This window comes from Pinus tabuliformis, chromosome 7 (genome assembly GCF_031772625.1).
Source record: "Pinus tabuliformis cultivar Carrire ecotype Pingquan chromosome 7, CPIR1, whole genome shotgun sequence".
NCBI classification, from domain to species: Eukaryota; Viridiplantae; Streptophyta; class Pinopsida; order Pinales; family Pinaceae; genus Pinus; species Pinus tabuliformis.
This window is the reverse complement of record NC_142293.1, coordinates 2025680614-2025701291: the sequence shown is the minus strand read 5'-3', so window position 1 is coordinate 2025701291 and position 20678 is coordinate 2025680614. Positions and strand designations below refer to the sequence as shown.

The 20678-nt window shown below is 40.7% G+C and overlaps 1 protein-coding gene across 2 annotated transcripts in view; it reads right to left on the bottom strand.

Annotated features, from left to right (window-relative positions):
* The window catches only part of LOC149256630 (uncharacterized), a 396827-nt gene that overhangs the window by 315523 nt on the left and 60626 nt on the right, over positions 1 to 20678 (bottom strand). For both annotated transcript variants that reach the window (XM_089460804.1, XM_089460805.1), the window contains exon 4: positions 5975 to 6183. In XM_089460804.1, the coding sequence (XP_089316930.1) occupies positions 5975 to 6183 (209 nt within the window). The remainder of the gene's footprint in view (positions 1 to 5974; positions 6184 to 20678) is intronic.

Sequence of the window (20678 nt, the reverse complement as noted above, 5' to 3'; positions counted from 1 at the left end):
ACGGGATTCCTCGACAGTAGAATCCCGCTGTGGTTGTCAAAGAAGATCACGGTGGTATTCATCGTTTGTCAAACAGCTCACTGAAGAGCTTCCTCAACCAGGCAGCTTCACACGAGGTCATACTCATAGCTATCTATTTGATCTCAGCGATTCTTAAGGCAATCGACTTCTGCTTCCTACTCATCCAGGATATCGAAGCAGAACCCAAAGGGAACCAGCACTCATAAGTGCTCTTGCGATCCTCCACACTGCCTGCCCAGTCAGCATTCGAATAATCATGCAACTTCATATTTCCAGCAATGTATCTCAATCCATGAGAGAATGTGCCCTGAAGATATCTCAGAAGATTCTTGGCACCAATCTAGTGAGGCTAAACCATATATGAGCTCAACATGCTCACTGCAAAACATATATCCGGATGGGAGTTCACCAAGAACATCAATGCTAGAATGAGTTTATGAAACTCAGAGGCATTTCCCAAATCAGGTCCGGCATCCCTACCACAACTTCTGAAATAGCTCCATCGAGGTAGTCATGGGCTTGTAATTCATCATTCAAAATCTGGAATCCAACTCCCTCTTACTTTTGCAAATGAAAGGATCTGGACCTGTCAAAAAGAGGTCGTCCTCATAAGGTGCCAATATGAGAGGTATATCATCCACAACCTTCAAGCAATGGTTTGGATCAGCTTCACTCCTAGTGAATCTCAGCTTCATCAAACAGCTATCAATCCTCTCATGTTAAGCCTGGGGTGTTTTGCTTCAAGCCATAGATGGCTTTCTTCCACCTGCACACATGAGATTCCTAATCATGAATCTCAAACCCCATGAGTTGTTTCAAACCTGTGGACTTGCTCCATGAGAGGAACGGTCCCCTTGTAAGATTTTCCTTCGGTACATCTCAGACATGTACCTTCATGCTCTTCTTGAATTCAGGCATTCCTATCACCATCTGGCTCACATCAAGTAGGGCCCCATAATAAGCAGACCTCCAGTGCTATAGATGAGATGTGTCAACTGACATGGTCCCCATTGGACTTCCTGCAACTTGATACAAATTGCCAACTCTGAACCCATGGGTAAAAGCATCTTTGAGAATTCTATTTTCAAACACGTACCTTTCCATCAATGAATGTCACCCTGAAATCTTTGATTTCCATTGCCGAAATGGACACTAGGTTCTTCTTGCGATCAGGTACATAAAGAGCTTCTTTTAAATAAATCGAGTTCCCCTCATTCAATTAAGAGGTAACATTCCCTACACCCTTTCTGAGATATGTTGCATTGACTCTAAGTATAATCCCATGATTGTTTCCATCTCTACCAAATTAGAGAGAGCACCCTTCTATCCGATGAAGTACCTTGAAGCACTACAATCAATAAGCTAGATTCCCAAAGAGTCCGGAGGAGAGGACCAATATAAGATAATGCTTCTTTATCTTGTCAGAAATAACATTTGATTCTTCATTCCTAGAGTTCCTTTCTTTCTTTAAAGAGTTCGTTGTTTCCTTGATGACCTGCATTACCTGTCATTCCTCCGATCATTGAAGATGACTCTGGAATCATTGTTATCATCATTACCATTCGGACACTCCTTCGCATAATAGCCAAACTTATTACAAACAAGGCATATGCCTTTCCTTCCACCCTTAGATCCCGACTTCCTATTGAAGTTATCTTTAGGTAGGCGATGAGAAGCTTCCGATGCGCCACTCAGATATTATTATCTACTTCGACCTCACCCTTGGTGAATTTGAACAGGGATGAGGAGTCCATTGAGCCTTTTGTCCTTTCCAAACTGTCTTCGATGATTACTTTTTCACTCTTGCTTGGGCTTTGTCTTCACCTCAGCTCTAATACCATGTTAATTTTAGGTATGTTCTATGCGTAGAGCAATTTATTTCAATTTTCACAGTTAGCTCAATATCTTTTCCAAATTAGCAATCACATTAGCGTAATAGTAAATTGCAGATAGAACATAAACGTAAATCATAGAAGACAAGCCAAGACAAGAGGACACAAGATGTGGCGCTAGCCAGGGACAAACCCCAATGTGGGGAAACCCTTGATCAATTCTTCTTATATGTTCTTCAATAGTTCAGCAGAGAGAGAGAGAGATAGTACATTTACAACAGAAGTCAACACTTTGACTTATCTAAATAAGAGCATAGATCATCTCTAAGAAGATGATACATGAGGTAACTGAACTCAGTTGAAGAGATGCTACTTCAACTAATTCTCCACGGTGACTCCATCATTGTGTTGCACCTATCATTGTGTTGCACCTCATCATCATGCTGCACCTCATCATCATGTTGCACCTCACTGTGTTGCACCTTGCTGCACCCATCATCACTATGCTGCATTTCATCATAATCCATCACTGTACTGCATCATATACCATTGTTGTCCCATTGTTGTACCAATGCTGCACCATGTCCAGCAACACTGATCTACACCATGCTACACCATTACTTTTGTCATGCTGCCACACCGCTTTAGTTTTTGGCTATGGCCTATGGCCTAACCCAGCAGCAAGATAGACTATAATAGTCAACACTTTGACAACAAACTCTCATTCCAAGTTTGTTACCCAACCACTGTGGAAACTGTCACTAGTCTAGGGCATCTTCTGCCTCATCTCATTGACTTCCACGGGCTGCCTTAACACGATCCAAATCTGATCCTCATCTAGGATCCAACACCTACAAGAAATGTCATAGATAACATACCTCAGCTCATTGTTTTGAGGTCTGATTTGTTTACTGCAAACTAGTCATGCTTAGGGCATATCACAGCCCCTTTGCCAGCCTTCTTTTCCGCCAAGATTTGCTCCAAGGTGATGTGGTTGCCCTTCCTTGTCGAGATGAGACCCTTCACAGTAATCCTGGACAGTTCTAGCCCTTGCAAAGTCCTCGGCCTGCCCTCAATAATGCGGCATGTTACAACAAGCTTCCAAAGGTCTGTAACAATCTTGTTAAGGGTTTGCCCACCCTCAAACGTCCTCAAAACAATCCCTCCTTGCCTCGACCGTCTAAGAAGGTACCTCGCCCTCCTAACAACAACTCGGTCTTCACGGAATGACCCTGAAACAACGTCCAAAACCCGCGTTGTTCTATCCCTCTTTGCTGTGGCTTGATCACAACATGAAGGTGCCTTACTCAGCCTGTTTCAAGAGGATTTCTAGCCCAGAATAGTCCCTAATTATTGCAGCCTTCCAGCAAGGAACTTCGGCTCTCCTTCCAGCACTCGGTCACCTGAAGTTGGCCTCCAAACGCCCCTTCAAACCCTCGCTGGCCTATCTCCCTTACTGCGGTTAGTTAGGGTCACCCTTGGGACAATGAATTAGAGGGTTCTCTTCCTTGATAGTGTAGAGGATTAGGGCAGACTGCGTCTTCCTTGCTAGGGCATAATCTAGGATTGCATTTAGACTTCAAGCTTAGGCTCCTTCCTTACTGCATCTAGGGCTTCCTCCTCTTAGACTTCTCTTCCACTAAAACCCAAAACAAGTGGAGAGAAATCATGAGTGAAGTGTGTATGTAAATGACTATCAAGTCACCTCCTTTTATACTAAAACGTTGAGCACACGTGGGGATTATTTGGTTGTTGGCCAACCTTGACGAATTGTCCCATAACACAAATAAATTCATATCTTCACGAATACTTATCGGAATCGGATGATCTTTAGATCAATCCTACACCTCTCAATGAGAGGGACCCAAGAAAAATATCAGTTGCCACAAATAATATGACCCACATGGAGTTTGGCCGTAGTTTCCAATTTTAACAATGAGGCCACGTGCTCCCAAGCAAAACGATGGAGGTCTCCACTTGGCAGCAGCCATCCTCCAGGTGGTTTCAATGGCCATTAAATTCCTCAGCGATCTAGGATTGTCCTCGCACACTCGTCCCTCTGCTTCACCTGTCATCCCTAAGTGTATATCTCTCTGCAACATGAGCTCCTTGCACTTCATCCATTTGGTCGTTTTACTCAGAGCCTAGTATCTCAGGCTGGCCAATCTCCCTTCCACGACCTCCGCTTCTAATGAGCCTCACTCCATGTCCTCAGCCTCCCACAGCTCCACTATGAATAGTGAAAAAGGTCAAAAGCGTTGAGCGAGTAGGGCGAGGGGAAGAGGGCGCACCCCCACCACCTTCAACAATAACACTGCCATGGCCCTGTTTGACTACAATATCCCTCCCCACATTAGACGTCAAGTGCTTGAATCCGACGAGGCTAAGACGAGTTGTGGCCGACCCATGTTCTGGGCTCTCCACAACCTCCTGGCTCGCCAACTCAAGGAAAGGGAGAAGGATAAATTAAGATCCACTGGTTGGATTGCAGAGTTTTCAGGATATCATAGCCATGCCTCCTCCTCCCTCAAAAGGCTTTCCAGAGACCTAAGTATCAACTTCCCTCCCAATGTGCCTTCCCCCTCCCCCGTGCTCCCTTGCCTTCAAATTCTCCTCCTGTAGGCTCGACCTCTTCCTCAATTATCTTCACCCCTGCCTGTCGTCCCTCTCCCATCCACAGAGATGCTGACCATGCTCCTTCTCCTCCCGCCACAAACGTTCACCCCTCCTCGTCCCAGCCCCTACAGCTGCTATGTTCTTGAGTAGGTGCCACGCGAAGCAGGTAACACTCAGGTGCACTGCAGCTCTAGCACGGCTCCGGCACAGCTCCAGGGCAGCTCCTCCACAGGTTGGTGTAAACCCCTCATGCTCTATGGTTCATCTCAGGTCAGTCAAGCTTGGCCTTTTGGTTTCTCCAGTTCGGTTTGCTGGCAGATGGCTCAATGCCACTAGAATCATATAATGGAATTTTGCTTCCTGACAATCCTTCTCAATTTTGTAAGCATGACTTCTATCTCTGGTTTCCCCTTCCAGGCGCAGAGAATTTTTTGTGACCTCCTCTCTGGTTTCCCCACTTAGGGGCAAAGCTTTTTGATGGGGGAGATGCACAGTACCCCCATGTTCTCAAGTCTGTACACTCTGTATTTTTCCATTGTTAATATAATGTAAATACATGTGTTTACAAGAAGAAAAAAAAAAGATTTATAATTTAGTATTAAATAATATTAGTTTAGTATTAAGTAGAATTAAATTTATAGAGATTGGAATAAAAGTGTTCAAATTAATATAAGAGGAAAATAAAGAATTTAGGTTGAATTAGTATAAATTATAATAAATTAGAATTGGACAAATTGAAATTAATACTAGAAATTAGGGTTGAGTATGGATATTAGACTCGAATTGGTGAATTAGTTAGTGATTAGATTCAAGGTATTAAATAATTTTATAAATAAAAAATTACAAAAACATTAGACTAAAAATTAATTAAGGAAATAGAAAGAATAAAAGTGTAGTATGCTCTTTTACTACCTGACTTCTGCCTTATATGGGAGCCACTTTAGTGCTTCCACTATGTACCAACATCATTGTATCTATCACAGTCTTATTACATTTATTTTTTATTTTATATCTCCGCAGATTTAATCGACAGTAATCTCCTGTGTAGACAGATTATCTGTACGTAGCCTGAGCATTGGAGAGAAAACAAGATTTGGTAGAAAATAATAGCTCCTTTTGTGGAAATTTACAGCTATTCTAATAGCGATTTTTATTAGTTTCTTTTATGGTTTTCATGACCTTTTGATTTCTTGATCAGTTGCAGCTATCTCATTTTCCAGCATTGTGATTTACCTTAAGTACTAACAGTATGGCACGTGCACACATAACTAATAGCATGGGCCATACAGTCCAATGGACAAAATAACTACAAGTTACAAAGATATGATCAAATGTTAGACTCAACCACAGCTTGAGGTAATTATATGCCCTCTTTCACCGACCAGGTAATGTTCAAGATTAAATTCAAGCCCATCTGACTAATATTGTCATATCAAATTAATCAAAGAGAAAACTATGAAAGGACTCTAATTGCTGCATACAAAATTATAAGAGAATTTACTAACCTGGACTCTACTCCAGTATAAAGGGACCACAACTCTCGCATGACTTTCAATGAAAACATTTGACCACAGAGGGTAGGTAGGAAATTCGAGGAGGAGAGTTTCTGTAAGTGTTGATCTATTGCCATTGCTAACAGTTAGACTCTGCAGGACTGAATCAAACATAGTTCCTGCAGCACCTGCATTTGCCAGACAGCCAATACTATTGCCTCCTGATACACAGCACAAATTTGAAATTTAAATCCAAAACAAGAAAAAGAATAATTTGCAGAATTTTCAGCATAGAAACTCAACAAAATCATTACATGTTAGATATAACACTCAAATGGAGATTCTTTATTGAAAAAGTGCAATCCAACAACATTCACAATGTCCCTACTCAATAATTAATTCATTTCTTGAAATATATATGAACAAAATACATAATCAGGATAAGAACTTAATTTTTCCCATTGAATAGGTTGTATAAGCTGATTTCTATCATTGACATTGTCTCAGAATGATTTCATTGCACAATATGTTTGCATGAACTAGTTTAAAAATATCATATGCTCTAATCTGATGACAAACCCAAGCTTGTTTCTGAAGACTGAACGTATTAAAAGAATCATTTCAAATTCAAACCAACACCCCTAAAGATACAAACAAAAAATTAGATAAATTTCCAAAAAAACATACCGTACAATTAGGTGATGTTGAAAAATGATGAGATGAAAATGAAAACATTTATCATCTACCCTCATCTATCATTATAAAGGTAGACAAGACTTATCTCAAAGGATGTCATCTGGAGAATTGTGGGCATGGGTATGTCCTCTGCAATTCGGATCATGCTACAAAAGAATATGCCCATCTCCTATCCCTAGCTGCAGGGGAGCACCTCCCCACCCCACCCCTGGCAACATTCATGCTCATGCTCCCTGTTAACCCCACTTCTATGGGTAACTCTAGGAATTTTCCTCAGATGATCCACATTATACAGTGGTCACACTAATGATATTCAGCATTCTCCACAGACAGTAGCCCACATGTGCCTCTTACATCATGCTCAGTTCACTCATTTGTTGATGATGGTAACGACATACATGAGGTACATTTCTCCATTGCTTCAAATTAAGTGTTTATGTTCAATGTATTTGGCATGAAAGTAGGGATCATGGGTTGAATTAGATAATGAACCATGATGCTTGGAAGTTAGGCCTTCTGTCTTGTTTAACCTTGGTGGTCACCATCAAGTTCTTAGTCAAAGTGTCACCACTCTTAGGGAGAGGGGTACTACTAGAGACCTTGGTAAGGATAAAGTGTTTATGTCTTTGAATACTTAACCTACTCAATCTATTCCCCTCTTCCTATACCCTTTCTTTTGGATTGGCTGTTACATGTACCCCAAAAAGGTTCATGCTTCACAATTCCATAAGAAGAAGGGGCTTGGATGCCAAAGGTTGATGCAGCTCTATATTGAAAAAAGAGAAAACACATTATATGAATTTCAAAATTCAAAAGAAAAATGAAAGGGATATTAATGATAAATTAAATGCCAAAGAATATATGACAAACCAATCCAGTTCAGATCACCAAGATCAAAAATATGTGGATCAATATAAAGGAATCCATGTGGATAGAATAATATATTGAATAAATGTATGAGAAATGATAAGATATTGATAGTACAATGAGGGCCCCGTATAAATACTTAAGAGAGCCCCTTTCATCAAAAATCATGTCTTTTGGTTGAGACATGTCCTTTCATTGGGATGTGTCTCTTCATTAATTATTATTATAATAATATATTGCATTGCCTCCCCTTCATAAATGCTTTGTCCTCAAGGCATGTTTATGGAAGGACTTTATGGTTCTGTTCTGGATTGTAGTGGCTTTGCATAATTCTTTGTTCTTAATGTGAAAATTCATGAATCTAACACATCAGAAACCCTTACTGCAATTACTGGTTTACAATCTCCTACTTGTTCCTAACAAGTTATTTAATTGCATAAACATCAAAGTAAACACTATTGCAGCCTTCACAAATATACATATCATGCACTGAAATAAAGTGAGACAATAACACAAGGGACACCCTTATTTTTGTACAATCATCCCCAGAAAAATCCAATTCGGGAAAACTGGTGCAGCATATAGAGGGTTTGTATTATTAAGCAAATTCGTGAATACAATTAAGGTGCCAGAAATGGCTCACCCAACAAAGAATATCCTTAGCAGTAGTACCTCTATCCAGAGACAGATATTCCAACAAATTCAGCAAACGGATGATCAAACCCCATAGCAACTCCAGTTGTTCCCTATGCTGGACAGTGAAAGCTGCTCCAAGCACTGCTCTGGAACTGCGTCACTCCTTCAAGATCTGCGTCTTCCTCTTCCGGCTCAGGATCTACTGATCTACTCCCAGTGCGCCACAGAATCTCTCCAGCGCTGCCTCTGAAGCCCAGCATCAGCCTCTACGGCTTTTGCGTCCTCTACGTCAGCCCTTCTAAGGTCTGCGTTGTCTCTCTTGGCACTTCGTTGCCTCTCTGCTATGTATTCTTCGACCTCGGATGAAAATCCCTTGCCGAACTACCCCTCACTGCAACTGATCACTTACTCCATTTCCTTAGCAGACCTTGCCCCAGAAAATTGAACTGACTATCTCTCTTGGTGTATCTCCAACTGACCCTCAAGCCTCCTCTTAAACTTTTCTTGTTGATGAATCAACGGCCGAGATTAACTCCCTAATCAACAGCTAAGATTAGAACTGGCTTGATCCTCGTCATTTAGAACCTTCTCACCCATATTTTTATTAATACATATTAATATTTTTATCCTCCTAAGTTTAGACTTAGGAACCCATTAAAAATATTAATTATTTTAATAACTCTTCATCTGGGTGGAATTTCTCCAAATAATTTATGGGTCTTGGAGATCTCATGTGCCTTAGGCTCTCCACAAAATTTCATGGCTAAAGCACATCCGGTGCTACCCAAAATCAACACTTAACGTTATCATGGTTGACAATACAAGATGATATGACCTAATTCCCAAGCAGAATTGCCAAACTGTCAAAAGGATCTAACCATCCTAATCTGATCCTTTATGGAACATTGAGTTGATAGGATTCTCAGGATAAATTGTTATTATGAAACTCAATTGCACTGGCAATATTCTTAGAAAGATAAGTAAATTGTTTCCATTTTGAGTGAAGATGATGCGCTAAATCGTTAAGGTACATGTTGTTGCACATACTAGCAAGCCGTGTAAAGAGGCAAGAGCTAGAGGGCACAATAACACCCTAGGCCAGAGGCCCACTGTCACCACAGCCTAAGTCCCCTTCTCTTCTTGAATTTTCACCAACAGAAGGAGTCCCAGTATTCCTCACTTGTGATAGATAAGTCTAGGATAAGCTTGGAGTGAAGCAAGGTGGCTCATTCAATGGAAAGCTTCAATAAATGTACAAGCTTTGGGAGAAGCTAGTAGGACTTTACATGAAAAACCCCTTGAAAGGAAAGAATACACGAGACTTAGGGTTGAGATATTTAGCGATATATATATGCTCATCCAAGGTCTAGGTAGGCAAGAGGAAAGGCTTGGAATGATATACTTCAACAAGCACTAAAATACAAGCCTTGAAGAAATCCCCAAGTTGAAGGATTAGTTTCTAGGGTTCCCACTTGGTGTGATGGCTAGGGCATCAAATTTCCACAGATCCCACTGTAGGTATTGCATCAAAAGATGAGGATCACTAGGGGAGACAATAAGGAAGAGATCTATCCAAGCAGAATTCAAAATGCACTCCTCTAATGGATTTCGCATCAAGCCTTAGAGATGCCTCCTTTGTTGAGAAATCTAGGGGCAACAAGATAAGTGATTTCTCTTACTTTAATAACTGCTTGTGATGTATTTTTACTTAACTTTATTATCTTCTCCTTTCACTTGATTATAATCAGTGTCCTTATCATCAAACGAATAAAAAACAATGAAGAACAATGAGACAAGAGGACACAAGATATAAGCAATCATCCAGGACCAAAACCTCTCCAACTGTGGAAAACCACAAGAATTCTTCTCTTCTTATATACCTTTAATTAACGAATTCCAAGACATGCGACCCTTGACCAAGACCCTCCAAGACCAAGTAAAATCTTTCCTGCTTTCCAACAACTTCTGCAATTTCAATCCCCCGCAGATTCTTATGCAACTTTAACCCAGCAGCTTCAGTGCTTTGACCTTTCACAGCTTTGACCTAACTGCAACTTCATAGCTTTGATGCAGCTCCACAGCTTCAATCCAGCTTCACAGCTTCGATGCAGCTTCACAACTTCAATGCAGCTTCGATGCAGCTTCAGAATTGTCTTGCCTAGTCACTATAAAAACCCTAACACGAGACAGAGAGAGAAAGGCCCAAAACTTCAATCTTGCTCTTCTTCTCCTTTATCGTTCTTTTCCAGCTTTTGTCATGTGGAGATCGAACTTGCTTGAGTGTGTCCAAATGACGTCGAGTTCCTTCTTATTTATAGGCTCTTAAGGGGTACAAATCGCTTCTTTAGGCCTATTTGTCCCTTCATGTACGCCAACCTGATTTTTGCACCATCATGAGGTCATGGAGGGTCTTTTGACTTTCTATTAACTCATAAATTTTCTTTACAATATGTAACATGCCCAAAAGGGTCTCTCATACATGGCAATGACTCAATTGACTTGTAGACTCAATGACAAGCCCTAGAAGCACTCAATGGGCGCTTGATCTAAAAATAAATCTCCCTTGAGCACGAAACCCATGCCTCAAGAATAACAATAATAAATTTATTTTTATTTTTTTTATTAAATACATAAAATCACGATTACTTATGTCATTATGAAGACCGAACCTAGTTACATATTTCAACACTCCCTCTTAACTAGGGAGGTATTCATAATCCGTACAAGGTACTTGGACATTCTCAATCTGAAGAATTCTCATAAGAAGAGTCAGATTGGTAACCCATCTCTTTAGCACCATATCATCCAACATTGTCACATAGCAAGGCTTTGACTAATAGCTCTATCTCTCCACAAGATCAGAGCACAATGTTGGCGAGACCAATAATTTATAGACACTATCATCATTGTCTCTCAAGGAACAGACCCCACCCGGTGTTCATAGGGTATGTCTTTCCAGGACTATTCTTATCTTGGATTCCCAGTCCTCAAAGAATATCAGTCCTCTATGACTACTCTTATCTTGGATGTCCTACCACATCCTCAAAGAGTATCGAATGCCAGATGTTTACCGAATCTTCCATTCTTTCTTCCAAAAGTGAAGACAAGAATGATGTATCTATCTTTCCCTCTCAACTAGGGAGGATATACCCATTCCTACAAAAGGAATGTGCCCAAGTTCCCTCTCATCCCAGGACTTGTCCAAGCTCCCTCTTAACCAGGGACTTGCTTCCAAGCTCCCTCTTAACCAGGGACTTGCTTCCAAGCTCCCTCTTAACCAAGGACTTGTTTCCAGCAACAACTATCTATTCTTTGGTGGAGATCATGGGACCTATAGCTGCTTGTAGGGCTCCTCCTTTCGATGTCATGAATTTCTTCTTCATTATTATGGAGCCTTCATCTTTTCTTTGTAGGGCATCGGCCATCCATCACTTTCCTTCACAAACAATGTCAGTCATGTCATCCTTTTCTTCATCGGAAAGTGATCTTCTAGTCCACATCTAGCTTTCCTTCATACAACTACCTTTTCCACGTCATGTTTCTTTTAGGATCTTCTATCCCACCACATGAGTGCTAGTTGTAGGTGACATCTACAACTCCTTTTCTGGTGGCCCTGCATTAACCCAGCAACTCCTTTTCTGGTAGCCTTGCATTAACCCAGCAACTCCTTTTCTGGTAGCCCTGCATTAACCCAGCCAGTTGTTGTTCAAGACTAAAAAAATGAAAATCAAATCAAAGTTACCTTTTGTGATGGCCCTTCATCATGACATCTGCATATAGCAACATCAACATCCTGCATAAATATTGACACATCTCCAAGATATTCAATGTCAAGGGTCTCCTTTCTTTCCAGACTTCATCAGAGCCTTTATACCTTTTCCATGGAGATGTCATGGTCAATTCTCCTAGTCATCGGATGTTGATTTCCTTTTCTACATGCTCATAGTTGCATCTTTCACGGTCTCATCTTTCTTTCTTCACATATTGCTCCCCAGGAACTTTCATTCATAGTGATTTCATCTTTGTCAACCACCTCATACTCCATATGAGGACATATTATGTTGATTTCATCTAGTCAATGTGTGAGTCATGCCCTCATGCATCTTTCCAAAGGAGTAGATCCCTTCTCTTTGATCATGATCTTGAGATAGAACATTTACCCATGCAACCATATGACGACATCACTCAACTATATACATTTAGGCTTCCTTTAACAGCTTCCTTTCCCTGATTGAGAATACTTCAACCATCTTGACCTATTGCATTCCTTTGCCATCATACCATCATTCTTCCAAACAATGAATACCATACAAGGTGGAATTCTCAACAAGGCACTTGCTTCTTCCAAGAGGTGAACCTTCGAATGAAGATTCCAGCAAAGGATCTTGATTATCCTCATCCTGCAAATGCTTCTTCCTAATGATGTATGATGAGCTTTACACTAGATGACTTTCTTCTAACCATAAGTACTACTTATGCTTTCAATGAGGTTACCAAGAGCTACTTCCTTCTATGATGACTGCTACAACCATGTAGACTTCTACTTCAGCTATCTTTCAAGCTTTTATAAGGATGTCTTGAGCTCTTGCTTTAATCGTATGCTTCTAACATGATGCCATCTTCTATCTCGTCATAATGCTTCTCATCTTGACTGCCATGGTGGAGGTATTTTCACCTCCCACTTCTCCTTGCTATGAATTGGAGAAACCCTAATAGTGAAGATCTATCCCTTTGGATTTCTTCTCATCAGGTTCTTCTACTTCTTCAGTGATATGAGCCTCATTTCTTTCTTTCCTTTTGTTGTCCTTCTTGAATTTCGGACAATCTTTCTTGTGATGCCCATATTCCTGACAGCCATAGCATTGGATCTTCGACATATCCTTCTTCTTCTTTTTCTAAGGACCAAATTTTCCAAACCTTCCTTTTCTCTTAGTCATGGCAGCAAATGCTTGAACTTGTTCACCTGGTCCCACATCGCTCTTTGCTTTTAACCTGGTTTCTTCAATTTTACACAATGACCAAAGTTTACTGAATGAGGTGGCTTCCTTCTTTCCAAAAATGCTTGATACTAAGTTTTTTTTAACACCAAAGAGTACTAATTATATTAAATTCGCGCCCAGACGCGGCATATACTCGGGAAATTTACAATTTCATTACAACATTGGGCTTCATGAGCTGCATATGCAAGCTATCAAACCAAGCACAATTATCCAGCAAAACTACAAAAATGAACAACACTCCTATTATTTTACTAGTATATATTCGACAAAACTACAATAAGAGCAAGATACATAGGAAACCAGACATAAAAACACAGACTAGTCCTCAGAAACAGCAGGGTGATTAAGGTCCAGGCCTGAATTTTCCTCTACAAGTGGAGAATTCTGCTTGGCGAACTACATTTGAAGATCTTTGAGCATGCTTCTGAGCGCCTCGACCTCGTCTTCCAGCCATCCAATTTGTTTGCTCTTTGCCATTATCATTTCCTAGTTCTCGCTGGTCAACTCCCTCTGTCAATGAAGGAGCCCCTGCAATTCAGCAATGTCTGCACGCAATTCCACATGCTTGTTGTTACACATTTCACTGGAAGGTGGAGAGAAGGTGGCCAAGGGAGGGCACATCTTGACCTTGACCCAATCATGCGAGGAGTCCCTTGCCACCCTGCCCGAGCGAGGACGACGACAGCCCCAGGAACCAGATGCCATTGAGGGAAGCCAATTGAGAACCCCTTTGAACCAGCTTTTGACCGCATGCAAAGGCACCTAATGCATCCCCAAATGCTTCACCAACCAAACCAGCTTCACAAAATACGAAGTCACCCAAGATTGGGTATAAGAACAACCCCTAACCAATTTAACCAACCCGAGGCTACCCAGGCCCTTCAAGAGGAGTCGAACACTATCAAATTGCAGGAAGGAGCCGAACGCCAACGGTATGGAGAAATTTGAATTGCACCAAGATAGAGTCCATAAGCTTCAACTTGGTTGTTGGACTTCTTTCCCAAGCCCCGGGGATATTGGTTGACAAGAATTCCTTCGGGATTAGTGAGAATCCCTCCCCCTCTTGATACCCCAATGCTTGATAGTAAGTTGCCCCATTCATCAGGTAGTTCATTGAGTACCACGATGGTCATTTCTCTATCTGACGTGATTTTCCTCGACTCTTTCAGTTGGTCTTGTATTTCTAACACCCTCATGAAGTATGAGGTTATTCCTTCGTCCTTTGCTATCTTCATTTGTAGAGCTTGAGCTTCTTCTTTTGGCGGTTTAATAATTAAACCCTTGACATGACCAATGACTTCATTTTCTATGAGGATCAAATCTGACCTCTTTTTCCATGTAAGATTGTGTGTTGACCCAATCAATTTGTTGCTCTCCTTGCAAAATGAAGGCATTTTGATAGATTCAGACATAAATATAAAGATACTTACTTGTGAAGATACTCCTTGATGACAATATATTCAAGTTGATGCCTTCTTCATTTTTGATGATGATGTTGATAATAGAAGATGTCTTCCTTCAAAAGTGATCTTTGACTCAGAGAGGGAGATCACCTTGAATCCTTGATGATGATGACAACGCCTTCTTCTCGCTTCCTTGAATTGGAGACTTCAAGATGCTTCAATGTGTAATCCTTCTTTGAGTTGATGTAGGGTCTTTGAGGTCTTCTTTTCCTTGTGATGGAGATTGTAAGCTTCCCAAGAATGCTTCAATTGAAGAACCCTATCTTTGAGTGAGCTAGGGTTTTGAGGTTTTCTCCTTGTTGTTGCTTTGAGTAGTCCTTCTTAATGCTTCTTAGTTTGTTCAGCCCTTATGAATCCTTTCTTGATGATTCAATGTCCTTGATGTTGAATGATCTTCTTGTGCTTCAGCCCTTGAGTATCCTTCTTTAAGTTGCCCTTCCTTGATGTAGTCACCTTAGCTCTGATACCATGTTGAGAAATCTAGGGGCAGCAAGATAGGTGATTTCTCTTACTTTAATAACTGCTTGTGATGTATTTTTACTTAACTTTATTATCTTCTTCTTTCACTTGATTATAATTAGTGTTCTTATCATCAAACGAAGACAAAACAATGAAGAACAATGAGACAAGAGGACACAAGATATAGGCGATCAACCAGGGCCAAAACCTCTCCAACTGAGAGGAAAACCTGCAACAATTCTTCTCTTCTTATAAATCTTCAATTGACGAATTCCAAGACCTATGACCCTTGACTAAGCCTTCCAAGACCAAGTAAAATCTTTCCTGCTTTCCAACCACTTCTGCAATTTCGATCCCCAGCGAATTCTTCTACAACTTTGACCCAGCAGCTCAATGCTTTAACCTTTCACAACTTCGACCTTTCACAGCTTTGACCTCACTACAACTTCACAGCTTTGATGCAACTCCACAGCTTCGATGCAGCTTCAAAATTTCATCTTGCCTAGTAACAGTAAAAACCATAACACGAGATAGAGAGAGAGGCCCAAAACTCCGATCTTGCTCTTCTTTTCCTTTATCGTCCTTTTCCAACTTTTGTCTTGTGGAGATCGAACTTGCTTGAGTGTCTGTCCAAATGAGGTTGAGTTGCTTCTTATTTATAGGCTCTTAAGGGATACAAATTGCTATATTTACGCCTACTTGTCCTTTCATGTATGCTGACTTGATCTTTGCACCATGACGAGGTCTTGGAGGGTCTTTTGAATTTCTTTTGACTCAAATAGATTTTCTTTACAATATGTAACATGCCGAAAAGGGTCTTTCATGTTGGACTGGTAATTTCAAACAAAATCTGAACAGAGAAAATGCTTTGTTTTTGCCCAGAAAATAATACTCTGTTTTGGCACAGGGAAGCAAAAAAAAATTGTTTGCTGGAGAACAGAGTTTTACCACACACATAAAGGATTTCTATTCATTAATAAAACTGTTGATACAATATTCTTCCTCTGCCAGAGGGATTCACCAAGACTGCTTCAGATGCAAAAAAATTTACTCTGTCTTCTCCTGAAAAAATACTCTGTCTCTGCTTATGAAATATTACACAGCTGTGTGTAAAATTTTTACTTCTTACATTCACTGCTTACATTTATGCTGTTGCGTATTACATTACCCTTTCAACAAAAAAAAAGTCATTCTCTCTAGCGCTGTTGCGCATTCCCATTCGTTTTCACTCAACAAACAAAAACTCCACATTGCTGCTGCGTGCTCACATTTACCATACACAATGAACAACAATAAAAAAAAAACATTACATATACTATTACCTATGCCCATACTTCCGTGCATAAAAAAACTAATAAAATAAAAAATTCTTACCTACGTTCTACCCATCACAATAAATTTCATTAACTTGCTTTACTGACGGGTCGGCGGTCAACAAAGATTTCACTTCACGCAATGTCCATATGGTGCAGGGTTGTACACAGCCATTGATTCAATCAAACGGTTGACGGCAATCCCCCGGAGCTCAAAATCGCACGAACATTATGTGTCGGGGAAATGGTGGTTTTGAAACAATGTTGTGGCCACGTGTTGGCAGATCGCACTGCTTGCTGCCCCTCCAAGGAATACCGGCGTTCAACAAAGGCGGTGCGGGGAAGTGTACTGGCAGTTTTGCTGGAAATAAATGCGGCAATTGCAAATTATAATTTCAACATTTCATACATGGCAAGATATGCTCATGCAACTGCATACAATCATGAAGATGTCAAGATGCGACTTTTTGTCCTCTCTTTGGAAGGCGATGCTAGAGATTGGTTTTGCGATTTTCCTGATGATTCTTTTGATTATTTACAATACGTCATAAATGCTTTTAAAGATAGATATGGAGATCAAAAGGACTTGTTTTGTGCCCTAGTACTATGAAGAAAGAAAAATTGATCTTGTAAAGGACCCAATTATCAAAGAAAATTTTCAAGAAAATGCACCACATCAAAATATGCCTTATTGCAGACCTTGTGACCACTTTCATGATGAATCCACTTGTGCCTTTCAAATCAGAATCTGAGAGAGTCGAAAGGCAAGAACAAGTGATCAAGGGGATCTTATCAGGGAATTAACTCAAAGGCTTAGAGACATTCAATTCAGTCAAGCTCAGTTGATGAAAGCCATCAAACTTAGCCAACAGAATCACTCCGTGGAGATGAGATCCATGCACATTAAGTTGACGGCTATAGAAGAGCAACATGTTGAGTAAGAAAATTGATCATTCTAATCAGATGGCCACCATGCAAAATTATTTGGTCACTATGGAAGCAAATCATAAAGAAGAAATGAGTTCTATTCAAGTAATAAATGACATGGAAATCGGTTTTTAGAGCAAGTTGTCAGCTATATAAAAAAACATGATGAGGAGCTTAAGATCATGAAAATTAATCACTTAAAGCAGATAGCCACCATTGAGGAAAAGTGTGCTCAAGAGATGGAGGCTATGATTGTTGATTTCTGGTAGCATCAGATGTGCTCTAAGTCTCAAAATTTGTAGGGAGGCTTGGACACATGTATTCCACAATACCCAGAAATCGTTTTGGGAAATTCCACCCGGAGACCATTTTATTAACATAATTAATTTTTTTTAATGGGACCCTAAGTCTAAACTTAGGAAATTAAAATAATTAAAGGGTATTAATCTAACTTAGGGTGAAACTTCTAGAAGAAGACGAAGATCGAGTCCAAATGATCTGAGCCATTGATTAGAATCTAATCTGGGTCATTGGTTCTCAACTGGAGGATTATAAGAAGGACTTTGATGGGCATTTGGAAAACACACCAGGCAGATACTCAGTTGCCCGAGTAAAATCGACTTTCTCACTAGTCGAAGTTCGGCAAGAAGAAACCGATTCAAAGGGAGAGTTGCAGGTGAGGAGGAGAGAGAGGGTCGCAGCATCAGTCAGGAGTGCAAGAGCAGAAGACACAGAGCAGAGAAGGTGCAGCGCAAAGGCTGTGACGTAGAGCGACAGCGCAGTCCTGACATAGAAGCTGACACAGTGAGACGCGGAGGGGGCAGCAAGTCCTCTCCTGGATCAGAATCTCGCCAGGAAGTGTGAGAGAACTGTCAGTAAATTTCTCATAAAGACTCCTCTTCTATTTTGTTGGTTGTATCGTGTACATGAGATTTTTGCTGAAGATTAATAAAGAAACCCTCATCTACTGCACCGATTTTCCCGCATTGGGTTTTTCCAGGGATGCGAAGTTCATGGGGGATAGAGCTTTCAGGAAATCCCGAGAGATGCCATCAAAAGATCAGTCAGTAGGCACCTGGAACTAGCACAGTGACCAGTACCAGTATTTCCTCAAAAGAAGGAAATCCAAGTAGTTCTCAGTAGTTGGAACAAAAGGGACAGAAGGGGGATTTGATCAAGCCTCCCACCACCAGTGGGAGAACCAGTAGAGAAGTACGACAAACATTGAGGGAGACAGAGGAGTTTGTCGAAGCTCCTAGAACTGAGAAGAGCCAGCATAGACAACCTGACAGGTACCAAGCCTTGGTAGCACAGGTTGAAGAACCCTCTAGCTTTCAGGAAGCCGTTCAACACCAAGTATGAGTGGATGCCATGGTAGAAGAGTATAGTTCTATCATGACGAAAGATGTCTGGGAAGTGGTACCTAGGCCAGAGGATAGATTAGTTGTAGGATCAAGATGGATCTACAAGGTCAAGTATGTTGCAGATGGCAGTATAGAGAAGTACTAGGATAGGTTCGTAGCAAAGGGGTCCTCACAAAAAAAAGGAATAGACTATGAAGAGACCTTCGCCCCAGTAGCCAAATATACCTCTATCAGATTCGTTAACTTATATCCCTAGCAGCTCAAATGGGATGGGAGATTTACCAAATGGATGTCAAGACAGCATTCTTGAACGGGGTGATAGAAGAAGAGGTGTATATAGAACAGCCCAAAGGCTTCGAACCTCATGAGAAGAGAACTCATGTACGTAGGTTAAAAAAAGCCATGTATGGGCTTAAGCAGGCACCCAGAGCATGGTATGGTCAGATTGATAGTTACTTGCAGCGGTTGGGATTCGTCAAGACTCAAGAGTGTAGATCCCAATCTCTACTATCTAATGGCAGAGAATGAGAATTTTGGTATTATATGTGGATAACTTGTTTATAACACGGTCATCTAGGCTCATAAAGGACTGCAAGAAGAATCTTGAAGCAGAATTCAAAATGAAGGATATGGAGTTGATGCATTATTTTCTAAGGTTGGAAGTGTGGCAGAAGGATGGGGAGATCTTCCTTGGACAAGAAAGATATGCTACAGAGATTCTGAAGAGATTCAGAATGTAGGAATGTCGGCCCATGGCTACGCCCATGATCACCAACTAGAAGAAAATAGATGCATCAGGAGACAAGGAGGTGGACCCCACCTTGTACAGACAACTCATTGGGTCGCTCATGTATCTGGTCAACACTAGGCCAAACATTTGCTTTGTTGTCAACACCCTTAGTCAATTCATGGTGGAACCGAAAAGGGTGCATTGAGCAGCAGCTAGGCACATTCTTAGATATGTGCATGGAACAGTCAGATATGGGTTGAAATACACCCGAGAAGATGACATCAAATTGAATGGATTCACATATGCAAATTGGGCAAGTAGTTCAGTAGACCAGAAAAGTACCTTCGAGTATTGTTTCAATGTTGGATTAGGAATGATCTCTTGGTGCAGTAGGAAGTAGAAGTCGGTAGGTCTAAGTTCAGCAGAAGCAGAATATATGGCAGCCAGCACAGCTACGTGCGAAGCTATATGGTTTAGAAAACTGCATGTGATTTTGTTCAGGAAAAGGATGGAGGTAACTAGTATTTTCTACGATAATCAGAGTTGTATTAAACTCTCTGAGAATCCAGTATTTCATGATCGATCGAAACACATTGATATCAAATGTCACTTTATCAGAGACTCTGTTCAGCGTGGGGCAGTACAGTTGCAGTATGTATCCACAGGAAATCAAGTAGCAGCACTCACAAAAGCTTTAGGAATAGCTAAGTTCATCCAATCCAGGGATTCAGATGGGTATGGTAGAGAATATGCTTTAGTAGCAGAAACAGATGGTTTCTCAATTGCAGTACAAATGCAGTGTTGGCAGTGGCAGGGTCAGAAATAGTACGGATGCAGCATTTGCGCAACAGTTGGTGGGCAGTGATGTCAGACATCAACAACACAGAGGGAGATGTTACAAAACAGGGTGATGCTTCAACAGGGTGCATTGTTAGAGCACATTCCTCGTTAAGAGGGAGTGTTGATTTCTGGTAGCATCGGATGTGTGCTCTAAGTCTCAAAATTTGCAGGGAGGATTGGACACATGTATTCCACAATACCCAGAAATCGATTTGGGAAATTCCACCTGGAGATAGTTTTATTAAAATAATTAATTATTTTTAATGGGACCCTAAGTCTAAACATAGGGAATTAAAATAACTAAAAGGTATTAATCTAACTATAGGTGAAACTTCTAGAAGAAGACGAAGATCGAATCCAAATGAGCTAAGCCATTGATTAGAATCTAATATGGGTCGTTGGTTCTCAATTGGATGATTAT